General features: G+C 43.1%; 1 protein-coding gene across 1 annotated transcript in view; it reads right to left on the bottom strand.

Annotated features, from left to right (window-relative positions):
• Positions 1 to 518: 518 nt before the first annotated feature.
• The window catches only part of LOC102388229 (O-acetyl-ADP-ribose deacetylase MACROD2-like), a gene marked incomplete at both ends in the record, with an annotated part of 443,367 nt that continues 420,779 nt past the window's right edge, over positions 519 to 23,106 (bottom strand). Inside the window, 3 exons of the mRNA XM_006036701.2 lie at positions 519 to 614; positions 1,277 to 1,351; positions 3,966 to 4,043. Of these exons, the coding sequence (XP_006036763.2) occupies positions 519 to 614; positions 1,277 to 1,351; positions 3,966 to 4,043 (249 nt within the window). The remainder of the gene's footprint in view (positions 615 to 1,276; positions 1,352 to 3,965; positions 4,044 to 23,106) is intronic.

Here is a 23,106-nt window from a genome sequence, read left to right as displayed (position 1 = left end):
CAGCAGGACTCTGTGCATGTGTTCTAAATATTGATCTCTTCATGAGAATTACTAGTTTTAGTTACTTGTTAAATCTCTGCTTATGGCATCACAAATCATTTTCATGCCCATTCTTTGTAACTACACTTAATATTGTCCTTCCAGGGAACATGACAAAGCAGGTACTAAGTATGCACATAATTCCTCCTGTAATCAGCATCTATAAAAGTGAACATAAAAAACTTACGATAAACAGTTAATGTGTTTTTTAAACCATTTAAAACTTGATTTTCTTGCTTTTCTCCACTTAAAATTGTCTTGAGTGTATTCAAGTGAAATGCATAACAATATTTTAACATCACTTAGAAAACCCCCCAAGAATATTACCTACATGCACGGTTTCTATGTTTCTTCCACTTAAGAAAATTGCAGTGATAGAAAAAGAATAACTATGCTTGCTAACACAAACATAGCTTTCCATGAGAACGCATCAGGCCAGCTGAATTCTCTACCTAGCCCTAATTTGTAGAGAGTCCTACCTGTTTTTTCTTTTTTGTTTCCTTCTTTATCTTCGTCTATTACAGGAATCGCAGGTTTCTCCACCTTTACTGCATCTTCTTGGCTCAACAAAGATTCTAAAGAGGATTTCATAAGAAAGGCAAGTCAGGCAGTAGGGAGTTCAGAAATGGGGCTGAATAAAATGTTTTTTTACAGACTACAGTGGTGATCATTAAAAACATTAGCACAGAATCAGGCTGTGGAGTCCTCATTCACATTGGTTAGTAGCCACTTAGGCAAGCAGGCCCACTGCTGTCAAGGCACTACAAACGGCATGAATTGCAATTACGGTGCTGAGCAGTCTGGCCCTGATCCAGAAAAGTACTGTCAGTTACTAAACTAACAGTGCAACACTTCATTGGGACTGCTCAGAGGCTTGAAGTTAAGTGTGTACCAAGTTACTTGCTGGATCAGATTCAAAGTACTCAAAGTAGTCAGACCCTTGAAAGATCAAGACTGAGTGCTCACCATCAAGGTGAAGGCATGTACAATCCATCCCCCACATTTTCTACTTTTACAGTAGTCAGCATTTATCTCTTCCAGCTGAGATATCACAGCTATTTCCAGTTCTGGGTTAAATTCAGATCTACTGTAAGGAAATGCAGCTCCATGAATTTGGTCCTTTTTATAAAGAGAAATGACTGGTACATCAGATACCACTGTGGGTCTCATGCCAATAATACTTGAATCATGAACTGCATTTTTATCTTCCTCGTTGTTCTCAGAGCATTGCTTATACCTTCTAGTTCCATGCAGGAGCTTTGGGAATCAGCATCAGTTTTCATCTCATCCTTTGACGAATCATCCTGTTGCTCTGTTAATATCAAAGATTGAATATCATGTCAATTGGATTGCTATGTGCATATAAAAGAGATGTTCTTCAAGTATGGTACAAAACCAGCAGGCCATTTATTATTTTAGGGCTGGACTGATGAGATGTTTAGAGCAGTGTAAATTACACTGATTTTGTACACCATTATAAAAAACAGTGGACCGGAAGAGCAAAGTTGTCTTGGGGCAACTGTGTGCAGTAGTAGGTGGTTATCACAATGCCTTGTTACGAGGTAGGGAAGCAGGTGAAATTAATGATTAGCTTTGAGCCAACATCTACCCAAGAATAAATTATACAGAGACAACACCTGCAGAGGTTTATCAGGGATTTATCAGAGGTACATTAGAGAATCTTTCAGGGTAACTCTAAACTGGATTGGGTGAAATTATCCCAGTGTACGAATTAGGTCACCTACCCTCTCCTTTTTTAAATTTTTGTAAAGCTCATTACACTGGTAGAAACATTTTGTCTACCTGGGTCCTGAAGCCAGATATAATTTTATTAAAGCAAAATTAGTAATTAGTAATGTAGGGGTTACTTTCTAAAGCAGTGGTTCTCAACCTTTTTGAACTCCAGGCACCCCTATATAACTTTTTTTAAATTACTGGCATGCCATTTCAAGAACAAGTTGCAATCGCTTTTTGACTACAAAACAAATAACAGAGCAACTCTTCTTTTAGAAAGAACTCAGAAAGACCACAATAGGTCAGAATGGTTTTGATACTCTGGATTCCTATTTGAAATCTCTGGGTTGAACTTGTGATCAAGTTCATCAAATGTAGGTGTTTATACAGTTAACAATGATAATATTGTGCAGCCCTTCCCTCCCCTCATGGTATCCTTAAAAGTATCTCAAAGCACCCCAATGCTCTAAGGGTTTTAAAACCATGGATTAAAAAAGTATTAAAGGCCTCCCTGGCAAGCATTTTGAAGAGGCGGGCAAAACATATCAAACCTGGATTACAGGGTAGGGATGGGATAAGGGGTGGGGGGAGCTGTGTGTGTGCATGTGCATGTGCATGTGCCTGGATGTCCTGATTTTGGGGGCCCAGCTGGGATGAATTGCTCACTTTTTCAAGAAGTGAAGGTTTCTCTGTTAAAGGTTCTTGGCAGTTACAAGAGTACAGACTAGCAGCTGTTCTAAATCACCTGTGCTTGGCATCCATGTTATATAAAAAATGAAACTGCTGTTGCAGGCTTGTGGTAACAAAAGCATAATGCTACGCAGTGGCCCAGGATCAGTATGGCTAAAATAAGTTACTTGGAAGCCAGTTTCTTCTTTACGCACTCTAGAGAGTAGGGTACCAAGACTGACTAGCAAATATGGGCGTGTCTACATGAGATGCTTTACTGTGCATTAGACTAATTAATGCTCAGTAAAGTGTCACCATCTACACATGAACAGGACTTACTGTGCAGTAAATTAAGCTAATGTGTGGTTTGCTAGTACCAAGAAATACAGGTATTAGATTAACTGTGCATTAGCTACTGCACACACAGTAGAGCAGGTGTAGATTCTAATTGGGAGCAATTTACTCCTACGGGACAGCCTAGGCAGGGCCATAGTGGGCAGGAGCTATCCACGGCTCTAGTGTGGAGCTCGGGATTGCAGCCCAGCTGACTTGGGGCAATGCTCTGTGGCTGAGCGGCAGCAGCACCCTGAACTCTCCCATCACTTTGCTTTCTAAGGGGCTAGGTGACTCTCTGTCCCCAGTCCCAGTGCTACTCAGCTCCCCCGATGAGCCAGGAGATGAGCACCACTGGGACAGGGGAGCTGTCTTTTCCCACAGCACCAGGTTGGGGACAGAATGCTTCCCTGTCCCCTCAGCCCTACCATTGCCTGCACAGCACATGCCCCAGTCAGCTCCCACTCCCCACCCGTCCCCCTGGTCCCAGTGCTGCTTATGGCCCCAGCATCTCCCCCTGGTCCAAGTGCTGCTCAGCTCCTGGCTGTCCCAGGCACAAGTGGGGAGTGGGGGCTGACTGGGGCACGCACTGCTTGGGCAGCAGCAGGGCTGAGGGGGACAGGGAAACTCTCTGTGGCCTGCTCCCCTGTCCCCTTAGCAAGCAAAGCGAGGGGACAGTTCATCATACTGTTGATGCTTGGTCACAAAGCCAGCACCACCAAATTGGGCTGTAATCTCAAGCTCCACACAGCTGGGGGCTGTGCCCCACTCTGGGACAGCTCCTCTCCCCAACTCCCCACAGCCCAAGCCTGACTCCTATGTCCCCTGCCAGTCCAGGGCTGGCACTGGGGGACCCTGGACCTCCCCCTGTCTGCTGAAGGAGGGCAGAGCAGGCCAGGGAGGCGGAAGCAGCCCTGGACTCAACTGCTCCCATTGGGAGCAAATTTGCTCCTGACGCAGGTGCACGTGTAGATGCATTCCTGGGTACAGATTACTGTTCCTTATTTTAATGCGCAGTAACCTTAAAGCACATCAATTGCATGTGTAGATGCACCCAATATGTACTAGTTAAAGCTGACAGGCATTTTCCTAAGGCAGCATTGGTCATAGCTAGAAAAAAAATGAATGTTGTAATGAAAGAAATTTAGGTTTCCAATTGAGTCATTACTTGTGTCTTTTTGAAATCTCACCTTCAGCTTCATCTTGCTCACACATTTCACGATGTACTGGGTCATTCTCTTGTGTGGCTTTGGAATCTTTTGAAGTCTCTGATGACACAACAAACAAAAATGCCAAATTGGGTTTTTTGTTGGAGGAGTCTAATTGCTTCTTCAGAAAACACCTGAAAATCTAGTACTTAAAATTCCGGATTCATATTTGGCATTCAGTTACTCTGACAGAATTTTTTCCTGTTTAAACACAACATTAAATTTAATAATAATAAAAAATACCAGAGCTCTAAATTACCCATATTGATTCCACAACTCTATCATTATTTAGAATCATCTGGCCTGCACTGCTGACTTACCTTAAAAGAAAACCTAGCTTAAAAAAAAAAGAAAAAAAAGGGGAAATCAGAGTATAATAAACTGTGTTTCTAAAGAGCTAAATGAAATGAAAATATGGGAATAACATAAAAATAATTCATCTACTCATTAGATAATACTACAGAACAACACTAGCCCTTTTCATAAGTGGATCTTAACATGTTTAATGAATATTAAAACCCACAAAACCTTGGGAAAGAATCTTAGTTTCATTGTAGTCAATGGAAAAACCTCTACTGGCATCCATGAGGCCAGGATTTCATTCTTTCTTAGCAAGACAAAACTTGCCACACACATGGGAAACCTGAGGCAGATTACTTACATGAACAGACCATTGTCCCACATTGAATCAATGGCATGTCAAGCTCTATACCAGGAGTTCTAATTCCTATTCCTTTCCACACAGAGTATAAAATTACTAAGGTCTGATGGAAATTTTTTGGTAATGGAGCCCAAGCCCTGTGTTTCTGATTCATGATGGTGAAAATAAACTATAGAAATACATGGCAAGGGGCCATGAAATCTATGTGATCTATATTTTTATTTTCCATCCATCTAGATGTACGACTTTGTATTTTGCCCTTGTCAGTAAAGGCCCCTGAGATAAAAATTCTCCCAGCTATTGGAGATAAATACTCCTCGACATACTAATTAATAAATGAGCTGTATAAACATATTTAGAGTAGAATATACCCCAAAGTTGTGCTAGGAAGTAAAACTAAGCAAAACTGACAAAGGCCTATAATAATAAATGATATTATGGGAGAAATACATATACATGTTGGGCTCCACTTCCATAAAGTCATTTCTTATAAAATAGCACAGAAAGTCTTTGCCAAAGAATGTCATGATATGATTCTTTTCCTTAAAGCTGCCAAGAACAATCTTTGACGGATAAGTGAGAAACCTGGGTAGTTAACATCTGATCCAAATTTAATAATCTGTAGAGCAGGTATGCACCAAAAGTGTGTGGCTTTAATTAACTGCAAATAATTCCCCAAGGCAAATATTTAATTACCCGCACAGCTTCTCATTTCTTCCATGGAATGACAATAAGTTGATAAATCCAAGTTTGGAAGAAGAACTGAACATAAACAGATTTTTAAAATTACCTCGTTGATATAAAATCTGCCCAAACTTGCCCCTGTTGAACTTTTTTCATATTGCGTTATACTTAAAATGCTACATACTGATATTTGGACCAAGGCTTATGCTTGCCTTTTATATTAGAAAGGCAAATTCTGCTCTGACTTAAAAGGGATTACTTCTATCAGTCTGAATCAGAGGTACAATAAATTAGAATTTCATCAAATTGTAAATTTAATCAAAATGTGAAAATACACAGCTGAAGCAGCCTTCACTGTAACAGGGGAATAGGTAATACAAATCTACAGGGAAATTGTCAAAAGTTCTAAACAAAGTTTAACCACACTGAGTGAAATTTTGGCCCTACTGAAATCAATAACAAGACTCTCACAGATGTCAAGAGGGCCAGGACTTCCCTAACCTGAAGACATATCTTCTGAATTACTGCATTCTTTGTGTATGCACTTATAAAAGGTATTGTACTGATGACACTGGCGTTTGTTTATCTGCAGAACGCATATGCACCAGGCACAAATGAAGGCAGTGCCAGTTTCCTTAATACTGCATCAAACCAAGGGCAAGGAACTACATCTCAGTTGAGAGCTAAGGGAAAACGATATAGTTACTTGCATACTTCATGCATCTTTCCCCAAAAATCAGCACACTAACAGCAGGGAAGCTGATATTCTGTGCCAGAATGGCAATCCTGTAATAGCTGCTAATGCTTCTCTTCCTGCTGCTCCCAGGAAGGGAAGGAGCAGAGTTTACTCTTCAGAGTCATCTTAATCCTTTTATAGCCACTACCAAATTTGCAGTAGCCTTTGGCTGAACAGCTGACAATTTGACAGCAGTTATGAGAGGGTTAAAACTCTAACTCTTGCTGATGCTGAAGAGTGTACTTTGCCAGTGCAGTTAGGATTCAGTTATGTCTCTGGAAAAATCTTTTTTTTTATTGTATCTTCCCCAAACCAGGTGTGTGCCTTATTTGGGGGGGTATGGTATGTGAGAAAATACATAGCTTGTCTATTCCATTCAGTTCCAATGCTCGAGAACAGCAAGAGTGATAAATAGTACTACTTGCAGTGAGATGATCACCTGGATTTAGACTCCCAAACGCATTACATCATAGCCTGCACAACAGTCAAAAATGGTAACAACTTTCAAAAACTAATAATCCAGGCTGGAGAGAGGTAACTGACTACATCCCATTAGCTGCCAGCCAGTTGTAAACCTAATGCATTATTTATACTGATAGATCTTTGAATTAACTCTCCCTTTGATGGTGCCATCTTTTCTCCAAGAATGAAGAATATTTCAATTTCATTTAAAATCCATCCAGGGTATCCAAGGCAACAATTACAAATGTTGGTCAAAATAAGAATTGCTGTTTTGGAGCCCAATTCACACCTGATATAGATAGGTGTGGCTCTGCCCTTTCCAATAGAGGGCAAAATAGCTTACATCAGACCTATATTTGATCTGTTGTCTAAGAGGTTCAGGATACCATTGCTCAATAGCAGCTACGGCAGTAAACTAATTTCACCAGGCTCTCAGTTAATTCTCAGATGTAGGTACCACACTGAGAGATCCTTGTATGCTAATTGGCACAGCTTCAGGTTTGGATATAACATAATTGGCTGTGAATGACCTACTGATATGGGGCCTTTATAACAAGGTACCTTTTTCACCATGGATACAACTTTGTTATTCTTTTATGAGTTCTGGAAAGCAATACCATAATACAGGATGCTAAACTGTTCACAACAATCTGCAGAAAGCATTTTGTATTATTTAGTTGTATAAAGACTGTAATACAGGCAAAATTATTGCCTCATTGTGAGAGTCAGTCAATGTTACTTTAGGAGCAGAGATCAGCCATTACATTAGTTTCAAAATCTTTAAGGTCAAGACCACGTCAAAGACTTTTAGAAAATGCAAATATTAAAGCAAATATTCAAGCCAAAGGGTCAGAAGACAGATTTATTTTTAGGATAACATGAAAAAAAGTAACATATAAACCTCAATTTATGAAGAAAATCCAGTTCACTGAATATGTATGGCAAGAGTGAAAGTACAAGATTACATATGAAGGACAATTCTCCCTTAAAAGCCATTTCGTAGCTGGGTATGAGACCAAATCTTCAGCTCCTTTTCAGTGGAGTGAGCACCAGAAAACCATAGTAAGGGAATCCCAAAACTGCACCTCAGTGAGTCTGCGTTCCCCTCTCCTTTTAGGTGGCATCTTTGCATTCTAGTTACCTCTGAACTCTTTTTGGGTCTATGTACAGATGGATACAAATTAGAGATACCCAGTAGGGGGTGCTCTAAAGCAGTAGTTCTCAACTATTTTATACTACTCCACACCTCCATAAATGTTGTGAATTGAGTAGCACCCCATTTCAAAAATATTAAATAATGCCTACATGTTTGAAGGGGTGTCAAGAAAGAGGAGAGGAGTAGCAGCTACCAAGGCAGAGCTTGCCTAGCAGTGAGGGGGGTGGGGGGCAGGCAGGAAGAGTGGCTGGAAGGAAAGAGGCTACACTCACCTTCTCAGTACAGCCTGCCCTTATCTCATTTATCTCCTCTCTCCAGGCAGCAAGCATTCTTCAAAGGCTGTCAGGGTGCCCTGACACCCTGGTTGAGAATCACGTCTCTAAAGCTACCTTTGTTCACTCAGCCTTTTAGTGGCACTAAGCCTATACATCTTAGGTTTTAAAATGTTGCACGCTTAATTCGAATTATACACAATGATGACTACATTCATTCACAGCTACAACATGGCAGCACTTGAGATATATGTTGGACCAATGCTCAGCCAGGATGGTTTAGAAGTTTCCAGCATCAGAAATGCTGTGCCCACCCCCTCCGCTCCCTGCTTCTTCCATCAGACCTATGCCCTGCACCGCCACCCTCGCCCCCCCCAGAACCCATATGCCCCCACCCTCTGCTTTGGAAGTGCTTCCCCCTCTCCACCCACCCCACCAACTCTCCCACTGGGTTTCCCCAAAGCACCATCTCAGCTCGTCACACCACTGGTTAATGAAGTTATATCACAAAAAAGATTTCTGGAGGGATTACGTTGCCCCTGATCACAGCTTTCAAATTTTAGTTTGAAATGGATTCCTGCTCCACAACCTTTCCCTCTACCAGTGTTGTTCCCTCTAGACCTCTTTCTGGCTGATACTACCTACCCCGACCTTCTTTCCTTCTCTTACTAGGGTTGCCAGGCAAATAACTTCCTGATGTAACACTATGTTACATCATTATACATGCAGCAGTGATGTAATGCTACCATGCCGAAGATGAATGCCATCGTGCAAACATAATGAGACCATGGTACTTCAAACATCTGAAAAATGATTAGCTAATTAAGTGGTCAAAAGAATAATTTTGTTTTCCAATTTGTGGTTAAATAGCTACAATACAGAATGTAAAATATATGGACTTGTCCTGCAAACAGAATTTTCCTGCCTGCTCTCACTACAGCCTTCAGAATAGCTTTTTTGTCCCTGCTTTTGGGCTCAATCTTTAAGCATCTGCTTAACTTAGAGCGAATGAGCACTCCCACTGTGCTTAAGTGCTATGCTAAATCACAGCTGAAGGCTCAGGACCTTGAAAGATCAAGTCCTTTATCCTTTCTACCTCTCTGTCTTACTCTGGGGCTCCTCCTCTTTTACTTCTTACTGCAAAAACCTTCTCATTAGATGCAGAAGCCTACATTCACAAGTCACACTAACAGCATAAATGAGCTTCATTGGGGGTAAAAATGTTATTTGTGCTCACTTGAAGATAGCTCTATATTATTGACAGAGAGAAGGGGTTTTGGTCTTTACCTTCCATTTCAAGTCCAAACAGCTAACTCCAGTTCCACTAGCAATGAATGCTGGATCTACCTGTTTCATATTGTATTTTATTTCCTATTAAGAAAAACCTGAGGGACATTTTATAACTTTTTAAAATAAATATATGTTTAGAGAAAGGAAGGTATATAATATCAGAAGCAACAGCCATGTGTTTATCTTTCTCTGAATGTAGCTATTTTCCCCCACTTCTGCTATTGAGAGTAATTTTGATTTAAAATTTTATTACAATAATGCTTGACCTAATGACTGCGACCTCATATTCACCAACTGCAAATTTCACACTTATAGTTCATGGATGTGAATAGATTATCAGTCTGATTTGTGATCTCCTAAAACATAACCTACTTGTGAGAGAAAACCCCAAGGAGGTATGCAAATTGTGACCAAATAGTACCATTACTCTTACCGCAACTACACATAAATTGTTTAATCTAAATACTTTATAAAAGACCTTCCTTTTCCTGCTCTTTCATACCTTCTCAGACTATATAAGGCAATGTTGCTGAAACATAAAATTAGCAAATACTCAGGAAGAAGAGAATGGTAAGATCTGAATGTTAAGTGGTTTTAATGATCTTCTAAGATTCAATTCCCCAGCTAGTCACTGCATGGCTTATTTACTCAGTCATTTCTAATGTGCAACACACCTGGTTCTTGCACAGAGCATAGATAAATCACCATATTTTAGGGAGATATGAGAAGATTAAAGAGGGGGAAAAAGCTGGCCACTATGAAAGGAACAGGTTCACTGCATTTTATTTTTAAGCATGATACTGTGAAAAATGACTAGAATATTTCTAGAGTGAAAGAAATCAAGCAGGTGTCTAAAATTACAGGTAATGGTGTGCACGGCGACGGATGCATGATTAGGGTATTCTTGTGCCTCATAAACTGAGAAAAATGTGTTAAAATGAAGTACCATAAAATGGTGATTTGTGAGAATTTAGGGAGATATTTTAGAGCTTTGACTTTAAAATGTTATTTTTATATCCACTAAGATTTCATTTTAATCCATCTTTATGATGGATTAAACTTATTTGAGCCAAAGTTTATATGACTTGGTAGAATAGACTTCCACATGTGCAATAACCTATCCAGACATCTGTACAAGTGTTTGGGAGCTAGACTAGGCTGCCTGTCCTTTACATATTTACAAGCTGGGATCATTGAACCCCAGCTAGGAATGCAATGCTGCCAGCCATTCCCAAAGCATAGTGGACTGAAATCTCCTCTAGCAATCCAACCTGACTCCAAGAGGAGAGGTCATCTCCCACACGTAAAAGGAAACTATAGTACAGCTAGTATATCAGTTATTTACATTGTGGTGGCTGTAGTCAGGATCAAGGTGCATTGTACAAGGCATTGTACAAACATGATGCAAATTACAATGTGAAGACAAAATGCAGCAGGGGGGCATGATACAGGCAGAAATAATATGAGTGAGAGGCAAAAGGAAGTATGCTGACAAGACCAAGTATCACTGCAGGTAGATGGTTTCCAGTCAGCAAGTAATTAAAAAGGAAGAGAGGAAACAAATAGTAAGTAGGTAAGTCCATACTAGTCATGTCAGTAGAAGTATGTCAGGAGTTGTTCTACAGTTTAGTCTAGGGAGAGGTTTTCTTGTATAAAGGATAAGACAGAATATGGTATGAAACTTTTTGTGGGAAATGCAGAAAGGACAGTGGAGATATAATCGGATACAAGAGAAGAGAAGTCAGGAGGGACATACTTTTGAGAAAGGGCCTTGAAGACAAACACCAGAATCTGCATCTTTTTGTAATGGACATTCAGGAAAGGGACAAATATAAGTTAGGGAACATGATCAGAACAAGAGGGTTAAAAGATTATTGTATCTGCACTTTTTGAATGGGCCTGAGGTAGATGCTAGGAAAAGAAGGTGTAGTAGATGCAAGCTTTGCAGAGGGCTTAAGTCACGCAGAAGAATAAAGGACAGGTTTAGATGTCATGTAGAGAAAAAAGTGGACAGATCTGGATGCAGTCTGGATTTACAAAGCTGGGGAAAGGAAAGATTCAAAGAGGAAGTTAATAATAAGCATCCAATATTTCTAAAATTGAAAGATGTGTTGGGGATTATGAAAAGAGGCATTTGGCAGGCTGGTGATGGCTTGGTATCCAGTAGAAAAACACAGATTGGTTTGTGTTAGCCAATTTACCCTCCTAGAAATCATTATACCTATCAAAGAGAAAAATGTTATCATTACAGCTGGAACACATGGTTGCAGCTATAGTTAAGAGTGTTGAAACTCTTTCGCCTAAAATGTTCTTTTTCAGTTGCATATAATTGAAAATTTTTCAGGTTGAAATTTTCCACATCTAATTATAGCCCAAGGGTGAAGTAAAAACATTTCAGCGGTAGGTGCTGAGTGCTCAGCACTTTTGAAAAATCAGGACATTCATTTAGGTGTCTAAATATGGACTTGGAGCCTAATTGTAAGCACCTCATTTTTTTGAAAATATTGGCTTTTGAGTCAGATCTTTTTTCACCTTTTTATTGATGTGTCATTTAAACTACTTCATTCTGTTCCATATATATATGGAACAGAATGAAGTAGTTTAAACATATATCTATATATGATGAAAAAAATATAATGGTCCAAATATGAAAAGCACTCTTATAGGCAGGATGTCTCCAGGTCCGTGTGTTACGTGAGCTGATTCGATTAGGACTCAACTCTAAGCTATACATATTATTACATCATTTTGCTATTTTTAATTTAGCAGATTAAAAAAAAAGTCTTCTGGCTGACTGACATCTGAATCCAGTTCAATTAATGTAGAAAAATAGCAACTTGCTTTATGTGGGATTCCCACAGGAAAGCAGACTTCAGTGAACACCTGGAAATACATTAATTGGTACTTTTATTTTTAAAATTAATTAACATCTGATTTAATTTAGTTGACCGTCACATGTAAATTAAGTCCTTATTAAGTGCTAATGAACTAAAATCAGTATATTGTGTTCAGAAACTGGCGAGATTACATCATGTAAAATGCACTCCACCTTTGTATTAAACCCATAGTTTCATTTTCACTTTGCTTCAGTGAAAAACCATTGTCAAGTCAGAACAGAGGGCAGTTGTGGAGTGTGGAGGAGAAGCAGGTGATTGGTAAGTGGTGACAGACTCTTGGATTCACAGATTCAAAATAAGCCTAGGTCTGGAATGGAGAAAAAAACTTCTGTTCTGAGGCATTTTTTAAATAAATTCACAGTTCCAGTATAATTTTTAGTGGATGGAATTTAAATTATGTGCAGTCTGTTTGATATGTATTTGAATTGTTTCAGTCACTTTGCTATCTTGTTATACTTCACAAGGAAAACTGTCTCTAACTTGAGATATGCTGTTTGTAAAGGATGTACTGCCATAAGCAGACTTATGCAGTGCTACCAAAGGTGTTATCCCATAAAAGTGAAGTAGAATCATAGAATCATAGAAAGTTATAGCTGGAAGTGACCACAGGAGGTCATCTAGTTGAACCCCCTGCTCAAAGCAGGACCATCCCAAAACAGATCATCCCAGCCAAAGCTATGTCTCTAGCCAGGTTTTGAAAACATCCAAGGATGCAGCTTCCACCATCTCTCTGGGCAACTTGTTCCAGGGTTTACTACCCTCCTAGTGAGAAAAATCTTCCTAATATCTAACCTAAACTTCACTTGCTGCAACTTGAGACCATTGATCCTTGTTCTGCCATCTCCCATCCTCTTTTGAACCCCACTTCAGGTAGCTGAAAACTGCTATTAAATACCCTCTGTCTTCTCTTCTCTAGAATAAATAAGCCCAGTTCTCCCAGTCTTTACTCATAGGTCCCCCACCAGCCCCCTCACCATTTTTGTTGCCCTCTGCTGGACTCTCTCCAATTTGTCCACATCCTTTCTGTAGTGGGGGGCCCAAAACTGAACACAGTACTCCAGATGTGGCTTCACCAGTGCTGAATAGAGAATAATAATCACTCCCCTTGACCTGCTGGCAACACACCTACCAATGCAGCCCAGTATGCTGTTAGCCTTCTTGGTAACAAGGGCATACTTCTGGATCATATTCAGCTTATTGTCCACTGTAATCCCCTGGTACTTTTCTGCAGAGTTGCTGCCCAGCCAGCCAGCCCCCAGCCTGTACTGATGCATGGGATTGTTCCATCCTAAGTGCAGGACTTCGCACTTGTCCTTATTGAACCCCATGAGATTTCTTTTGGCCCAATCCTTCAATTTATCTACGTTACTCTGAATCTTAGCCCCACCCTCCAGCGTATCTACTACTTCCCGCCAGCTTAGTGTCATCTGCAAACTTGCTGAGGGTGCACTCTATGCCATCTTCCATGTTGTTGATGAAGAAATTAAACAAACCCAGCCCTAGGACCGAACCCTGAGGCACTCCACTTGATACCGGCTGTCAACTAGACACTGAGTCACTGATTACTACTCTTTGAGTCTAATGCTCCAGCCAGTTTTCTATCCATTTTCCAGTCCATTCATCCAGCCCATATTTCCTTAGCGTGCCTGCAAGTATGCTGTGGGAGACCGTATCAAAAGCCTTGCTAAAATCAAGGTATACCACATCCACAGAGCCAGTTGCCTCATCATAGAAGGCAATCAGCTTGGTCAGGCATGACTTGCCCTTGGTGAATCCATGCTGACTCTTCCTAATCACATTTTTCTCCTCCAACTGCTTAGACATGGATTCCTTGAGGATCTGCCCCATGATTTTTCCAGGGACTGAGGTGAGGCTTCCTGGTCTGTAATTCCCTGGATCCTCCTTCTTCCTTTTTTTTTAATACATAGGCACTATGTTTGCCCTTTTCTAATCATCCAGGTAGCTGTACAAGTAGTAGCTGCTCATGCAAGTTTTCAAGAGTAAATTGGCAACACCTCTTTGTGTTATCTGTATTCAAAGACTTCAATGAAAAAAGCACTGTTCCAGATCCCAGGATAATGGAAATGGGTGCTGACTTCAAGAGAACAGCATCTAAAGTCTAGATAAGCTTGTAAAGGTTTTCAGAATCAGATAGCTAACTGAATATGTTGTCTCACACTCATGAGGAGACATAGGACACCAAAGGGCAACTAGTTATTTAAAGGTTAAAAGAAAAGAGATTTTCTATAAAATCATTTGTACACACTAATGGAAAGAGTCTGAGTAATTTCATGACAGCATAGATGGCACTGAAGACAGTGAAACAAGCATGACCTCGAGTTAAGCACATGCTTAAGTGACATCCTGAATAGGGATACGTTCTTGAATCAGGGCTTCAGTGAGCATGGAAACCAAACAATCATTTTACTTCTAGTGATGAGCACCACAGTAAAAGATGAGCAGGGTCATTGGTGGAAGACTGTTTTGTTGTTGCTTACGATCTAGTAGTCAATATAAGCTTGTGGCTATTAAAAGATCTCACTTCAAAAGCATTAAATACATTTTTACATTTTATGATACATATGTATATTTAACACAACAAAGAAATATTTCCGGACATTTTCTAATCCCAACAGCATGCTAAGGATCCCAGTATTTCTGGGCATTTTCTGATCCCAACAGCATGCTAATGCTAAGGATTAAGTAGAAAATGAGTACTGGCCGACTATAAATGGAATCACAATCTTATTGTTCTCAGCCAATCTGACTTATTGAAAAGCAGCCTTATAATTTCATGGTAGACTTAGAAATCTCAGTAGTTTAAGAATGGTTCAAGCTGTGCATATCTCTTTGGAACTGTGCAGCTTGAAAAATATTTCCCACAAATCTCCCTTTATATTAATAAGATGAAAGGACAGGAGAAAAGGATAATTTAGTTAAACAAACCATGGACTTTAATGAGTCCAAAACCTGACAGTTTTTAGCTGTGTCAACTCAGTGGGCAAACTATTTGAAACCTGAAAGCTATTTGGAGTGAAAGCAGGTGTTTTCAGGAGTGCCAGGATCTTATAGAAATGCCATTACCCAAGTAACAAATCTTGTGTAAAACTATTATTATTTCTTCAACTGCTAAGGGGCTGAAATTTGAATAGCAAGATATAGCAGAAGAATCAACAAGTTCAAAATGAGGCCCATTTCCTCCAAGAGGTTCTCTGAGGGTACAGGTCTTTCCTCCTGTCATATGCACTATGATCTATGATTATATTTTAAAAAATATCTGAGAAGCAAATCCTCCCATTTAATTCATACCTCACCTCAACCAGTATTGCTCCACAAATTTCTTACACAGAGCACAGAACATAACTTCTATTTTACTGCTATATATCTCTGATGGGAACACAGCTTCCTGAATGCAGGTTTTCACAGGTAAAGATAGAGGAATTGATTTGTATTTTAGAACACTGTAACAGAGACTCAAGCAGGAGCCCTGTTACTTAGACAAGGTCAGGTCAGACTGACCCAAGGATGACCCCTGCCAGGTGGGAGAAATTACACACCCGAGACAAGATCGAGTGATTAGCCTGCAAAAAACGGGCATAAAACCAGTGGTGGGAGACAGACTGAGTGCCTTCAGGCACAAGAAAAGGTGAGAGAGACAAGGAGCCCATCTGACGACCTGGGAAAAGACGCCAGGACTACGGGACCTAAGATGAAAGACGTCAGGCAGGCTGCTTACCCTACTCCTCAGGTGATCCTGGTGAGTGTGAGGACAGCTGAGACACGGCATAGCAACTTGGCGGGGGAATCCCAAGTAGTGATAAAAACCCTGGGATGATGGATGGGCAAGGGGTTCCCAGGCTGGACTAAACCCTGTCCCCAGATCCACAGCTTTGCCACGTGTAACAGTGTGGAGACCCAGAGGATAACCTAGACTGCTCCCGGCACTCAATAGAGTGTAGTGGGGTGTCACTCGAAGCTAGAGGCGTGGGGAACATGCCTTACTAATAAGACAATCAGCGCTTAGAACGTCCAGCGCTACATTGTAACTGGAGAGGCATCCGGTGTTGCAAGATCTGCTTGGCAACTCAGACATGCCTCACTAATGAGGTAATTGGTGAGACTTCTGTTTCTGTGCTACTTTTGTTTGGGAAATAAACTTACATAAAGTATGTACCATCTGGGCGGTTTTATTCGATCCTTAGCCATAAAAGACCACTGATCTCCTTTTTCCTTTTGATCTAAATCGTGGCAGGCGAGTACAGTGGGGAGACGCAGCTAGGATCACCCTCCTGCTTACAAACACACTTACTGGTAACATCCAACTCTTTTTATATATCCAACTCTTGGCATTGGATTGCATTTTTTTACAAGATTCTTAAATTTCAATATAAATATTTACAGCTGTTGCCATTCATCAGAACTCTGGCCCAGTGCTCCCCATCTGTGTATTCTGTTTTATGCAGCTTCCTCCTATTTCTGTCATCATGCTCTAGTTCTCCTTCCCTCCTACTCCAGTGGAACTTGCAGAATGGTCTGGCTATGAAACGTCAACCTAGAACAGATCCTCATTATCATCCACTACCACTGTGGCTGCATGGCTTCTCCAGGAACTTTCTCTAAAACCTCTTGGAGCAGATCTTTTTGCAGAGAGACTACTTGCACTTTGTCAGCACTGAACTGCACCAGGCTGAGTCATGGGATGGGTAGTGAACAATGCTATGTAAAGTAGGGCTTTGTAAAACAGCACTGTTTTGTTTCAACTTCCATTTCACTGTTTTGATGTGACAGTGTTTTATTTTGAGTTTTGTTTAGTTTTGAAGCATTGTTCTGTTTAGTTTCGTCAAAACTGTTTCACTGTTTCGACACTTTGCCCAGAGGCTATAATGGGGAATCATGAAGCTGCCTATAATTTTGTCATTTTTTGGTAGATTTGGATGAAAACAGCAGGCATGGTAGCCCCTTCTGAGGTCACAAAGCCTGCCAAGTTTCAAGGAGATAGGCATGGTGGTTTCTGGAAAACTGCACCTCAAGCTGCTGACAAGCAAAACTCATGACACGTGTGACTGTGTGTGTGTTAAGGCACACCCTCACTGGAGCTAGGGCCTCTACATAACATGGTAGTGTGCCCCAATGAGGTCTCCTCCTCCCCTAAAGCATCAGTCCAGTTCACCACTTTAAATAACAACAGGTAATAACTTAGTAAGCAGCACAGTAGCACCAGCAGCATCTCAGGCAGCCAAACTGTGACAGTGCCTTTCTTTCCTTTCTTGCAGGAGCTTCTTCTCCAGCAGCTACCAGAGAAGTCTCCCTGCCAGCCCCAGCCCTGGGGCTTAGATGTGTCCAGGGCCCTGCATCCTTCCGGTCAGCTGACAGGAGACAGCTGCTAGGGGTGTTGGTCTAAAGACTGGCGGACAAGATTTTTTGGGTCAATCTGTTATCTTTTAGTAGACCAACTGGATAGTTAGAGAAATATATCTTAGCAAGGTTCTGGGTTCAAAAACTGGGTTGAAAACCCCTTTGTCAGGCTGAGGGAGTACCTGCAGTTGGTCCTGGATGGAAGAAATAGTAAGGAAACCAGAGGTGGGCCTGGCCCGCAATGCAGGCAAGAAAGCCAGTCAGTGAAAATGGAAATGGAGGCATCAGGGGGTGAGGGACAGGGGGGACTGGGATGTAGCAGATAAAAGTGGAAAGGTACCTAGGGAGTCAGGTGCCCAGCAGGTTGTAGTGTATCAGAATTCCAGTATCTGTATTGAGTCCATGAGTTTCTGTACCTAGGAGGCTGATGAAGTGAAGTTCATAGGCCTGGCTCTGAAAAGTGGTGTGTAAATTCAAACAAGCACTGAACCCCACTAACCTCATTACCAGAAGCCAACTTTCTATAACCCAAAACACACTGAATGGATCCAGACCATGACATGACATGACATGCAAAACCTGCCAACAATATCTTCAGTATGGAGATATCTTCACAATACGCAGCGTGGGACAGTGGGGGGGAGGGCAGCGGGGATCGTCCCTCCACCTGACAGCACCTGGTGAGTGGGGCTTTTTTTTTAAGCACCAGGAGCTGGGGCAGGTGGGACAGCCATGGTGGGGGGGGGGAGCAGGCAGGGATCCCCCTATGGTCCCCTCCCTCCCAGTCCAGCCCTCCCTCTCCTGCCCCCTACTTACCAGCTCCAAGTCCGGCTGCAGCTCCCTGCTGCAGCCACTGGGAACTGCCTGAATCATTGAAGCCCTCTGAATGTTTTCCAAAGATTCAGAGAGTTTCGAATCGATTCAGACCTTTTTATCGGTCCCCTGATTTGATTTGGATTTGGAGATTCGACCACCGATTTGGGCCAAATCTCCTCCGAATCAAATCAGCACCTGAAGCTTTGCACAGCCCTACCAGGTACCTCTGCAATTTTACCTGCACTGCTGCATCCCCCTCCCCTCCCCCGCCACCCCAGCCTGTCCCTCACCCCCTGATGCCTCCATTTTCACTGACTGGCTTTCTTGCCTGCATTGCATGCCAGCCTCTGGCTTCTTTACTATTCCTTCTATCCAGGAACAGCACACACACCAACTGCAGGTGCTTCCTCAGCCTGACAAAGGGTTTTTCAACCCAAAAGCTGGCATTCCAGGCAGCTAAGCTGGGCTAACCTGGAGCCCCACAATTCCACTGCAACCAGCAAGCCTAGACCTGTCAAAGACATGACAGGTCTAGGCTTTCCCCAGCCAGGACTGTGTGCATGCATGTGGTGGCTAGAGGTTATGGCACATCCTACCCGCCTTTTACCAGGGGCCCCTCGGTCCTGGCATTTCCTGGAGCTGTCGTGCTGCTAGCAGTCCCACCAGGCCTCCCAACCCTGACAGAGTGCAGTTTTAGTGGTCATGCCCAGGACCTGGGGCCTCCTCCTACCCCACAGCCCCAGCCCATACCTCCAAGCTAGTCCTGGCACAGGAGCTCAGCAGAAACATGTTCTTCCCCTGCTGGCTGGTGATGCAGTGAATGCCACCTCCAGCTCTGAGAGTGAGGCATTAAATGGTTTTAAAAAAAGGAAATAGATGTGGATAGAGTGAGGAGTAAGGAGGGTGGCATTCACCTGGAGCTTGGGGGACCCCAGCAGCAGGAGGTTCACCTCCAGGAACACCAGCTGCTCCACCAAATCAGGATCCAAGGAGGTGCAGTGGGGTGTCACTACATCACCAGCAATGCTAAACACCCTCCTGTTCATGGTTGGTGGACTGGATAGGTGTGCCTGGGCAACCATGGCCAGATCTGGCCACATCTGGCTGTGGCTTGCCCAGTAGGCCAAGGGGTTGCATAGCAGTGGCTCCATGTCCTCAGTGAGATAGGCAGCCACCAAGGCCTGAGTGCTACCTGCCTCTGGGTCCCACCATGGAAGCCATACCGTTGACCCACATTGGCAGCACCTGTGGTGGAGGAGGAGACTGGCCAGTGGATGGTGTGCTAGTATGGGACAGTGGATCCCCCTCTTCCACGTTCCCCAGCCTTTGCCATTCTGCCTCCCTGACTCTCTTCACCAGCACCTCTGTCCACTGATTCAGTCTTTGACTGCTGCATATGCTCCCCTTGACCCTTGAGTCACACATATCAGCCAGCACATGGACTGTACTGGACTGCAAGGGATCAAGCCATTTCCTGATGCCCTCCTTCAGCTGCCTCACCAGTGCCTGCACATCTGGTGACAGTGGCCTGCCCCAGCCAGGAACACTGATCCCCTGGAACTTCTCCATTTGGCTCTGAAGTTCCCTCACTACAGGGATCACCTGGCTAAGGAGGGCATTGCCATCGCCAAGGGTCTTGCTAGCCTTGAGGAAGGGCTTGAGGACCACCAAGATCTGGGAGATGGTATCCCACTCGGTTCTATTAAAGGGGCCACTGATCCCAATCTCCTCAAGCAAGGCCATTTCCTGGATGGCCTTCTATTGCTCCACCAGCCTCTCAAGCATCAGGTATGTGGAGTTCCGCTGAGTTTCCACATCCTGCATGATTTTGTGCTGTGGGATGTTCAGCTTTGCCAGTTTGTCCCACAGCATCTTGGCCCTCTTGATGCTCCGGTGGAAGTAGTCTGCCACCTTCCTGCATTTGGAAATGAGCTTGCTGGTGGTGCTGGCACTGTCACTGGCAGCCCTGTCCCTCTCCAAGGCATCCCTGACAATGAGGTGGAACTTGTCTTGGCATCACAGGCTGCCTTGACCATATTGTCCCCATTGTCAGTGACCATGAACCCACAGATGAGCTCACCCTGCCCAATGAACCACCCCTGCACCTAGCAGTTCATGGCCCCCATGATCTCTGTTGCTCTGTGGGACTCATCCATCACCTCAGCTTGAAGGAGAGTCTGCCGACAGCCTGACTAGACGCACCAGGGCCTTGTGAGGGAGAGGTATCCATGATCTCCACCCTGGCTTCTCCAGATGTCTGAGGTGAAGTGTAAAGCCACCTGCAGACTTGCCTAGCACAGCTCCTCCCTCAAGTACTCCCTGCATGTGTCATACAGGGAGGGCACCACCATCCTACCAAAGGTGGTGCATGCAGGCACTTGGTATGATGGGGCCATGAATGGCATGAGCCACATGAACCCTGGCTGCTCAACTAAGGAGAAGGGCTGGCCATCGCCTTTGCAATGTGCCCCTCTTTCTGTCTGCCTTTCCCCCACTGTTCCAGGGTGGCCTGCCTCTGCTTTGAGAGGATGGGGGTTTTGGAGTGAGAGGGGGACTTCCCTATGGGCATGCTCCCACTGGTGCCAGGCTGAGGAGGAGCAAGGACAAGGAGGTGATGCCTGAGGAGATTCATCAACATACTTGTGGTTCTCATGTGTTTTGTTCCCTTGCCCCGGCTGGTTTTGGCTCGGCAGTGCAGGCAGATAGCGTATCTGGGATCATCTGCCAGCTCAAAATGATCCCAGACCACACTACCCACTCGCTTCTGGGGTGCAGGTGCATGAGTGGATGCTGCCTTTTCCCCCTTCCTCAGCAGGCAGAGGCACATCAACAGGAGGAGTGGACTCAGCTGAGCCACTTGCCTCTACAACCTCTACCTCAACCTCCTCCAAAGTGCCTTCTGGAGAAGGAGACCTGGCTCTAGGGGAAACTTGTGAGGTGTGGAGCACAAACTCAGTTGATTCCCCCTCCTTCCCCAGAATTACCCTTGCTAGGTCACTCAGATCCAGCTCCAGCTCTTCCTCTGGCACTGGAAGGCTCAACATGGGAAGTGAAATGGGGGTGGAGGAGACTGTAATGCTGGTGCTGGTGCTTGTTGTCATGGTGGTAGTGGGGTGGGGGGTTATGGCTGGTGTTCTTGGAGGGGATGCAGAATCAGGCACAGGCAGTGGCACTGGCACTGCTCCCCTCTCCTTGCTGCGTGTAGAACTAGTGGAAGCCTCATGCCTGCTAGCTGTAGTAAAGAGGCTGCATCTCAGTTTGCTGGGGTGGGGGGTTGGGGGTGGAGAAACTTACACTTCTCCCTCTACCCCCTCTTCCACCCCTCCCTGAAGGCTTGCCAGCTGCCTTTCCAGCACGCTTCATGGTGTGTTTCATAGTGTCCTGTCTTTGCCTTAGTGTGCTGGAAATTCTGTGTTTTCTTCTGTAATGTAATCTGATTTATGTAATATATGTAGATAAGATAATTGTATGCATGTGTATTTATGTAATGCATGTATTTATGTAATAAATAAAAATATATACATGTATGTATGTGTTCCTATATACATTTTATACTGTAATATGCAATATAATTATGCTACGTTTCCCTGCACATTGAAAGGAATGCACACTGTGAGAGAAAGCATGGATTAAAAAAGAATCAAAATAGACTAACAAAAACAGAAAGAGAATTTTGGGGGAGGAATAAATTGAAAGGAATCAATGCATATAATAATAAAATAAAAGGGTATAGAAAGCAAAAGGTATTGATGAATCCTACTTGCTAACATTTGTTGTGTGACACTGCTGAGCTTCTGGAAGACAGCTTAGTAACTGACCCCAAGGCAGAAAGCAGGCCAGTTCAAATAATGTTTTTTATGCTGTTTTTCCATCCCTCCCCCAGAGCACTGGAATTGGAAGGGACCTCAGGGAACGATGACAGTCACTGGTCAGCTACATGGTCATATCAGAGCAGTCCTTCCTCACTCTTCCTCCTCCCTCTCCTTACTTTCTGTTCCCCCGCAGGCAAGTCCAGCTTCAGCTTCAAAACTTTCGAAATGTTGTGACTGCCCTCATTTCGTTTCAAGGCTGTTTTGAAGCCCTTTGTTTCATTTCGGGGTCACTGTTTCGAGCTCAAAATGAGTCAAAATACTGTCGAAATGAAACAGCCGGTGAAATTTTGCACAGCCCTCATGTGAAGCTGTTAATAGGGATGGAAGAGTACACATTGGTATCTAGGCCAAACCTCTAGATGAATACTTACCCTTGCGCTTCCAGAGGTGGAGGAGAATGGGTGAACACTAGTTTTTCACTTGTTGTTCTTACTGGGTTATTTCCCCAGAATAACATGTCTCTTAAAAATTATTTCTGAAAAAGTACTCTTTTTCCTTGTCTGTTAACAACATGAGACACCAGGAAGGCTGACAGCCTCAGTACCAGGCACATCCATCTCCCTGAAACACTGCAATTCCTGCATTCCAGAAACTATCCTAGGATATGTTACAGGGTTTTTAAAGGTACCAAAAACAATCTGCAGTTATAACAGTCTTTCCCCTGTCTTACATGAACACAGGGCCTGATTCTTGATGCTGCTAATGCCCCTTTATACCATTTTGGAAGCATAAAAGTGCTTTACAGTTAGCTGAACATACGCTCTGTACAGAGGCTTTCCTGACAGCAAAGCTCTCTATGTCAGCTCTACACTTAGCTATTAGATTAGGAAACAGTTATGAGTGTCAAGGTTTGCACTACAGTATTATTATTTTAGCTTTCAAGGTACCACTGGAAAATCAGACATTCCCTTATAACTAAGGG

This window comes from Alligator sinensis, unplaced genomic scaffold, assembly GCF_000455745.1.
Source record: "Alligator sinensis unplaced genomic scaffold, ASM45574v1 scaffold1360_2, whole genome shotgun sequence".
NCBI lineage: Eukaryota > Metazoa > Chordata > Crocodylia > Alligatoridae > Alligator > Alligator sinensis.
This window is presented reverse-complemented; position numbering and strand designations above follow the sequence as displayed.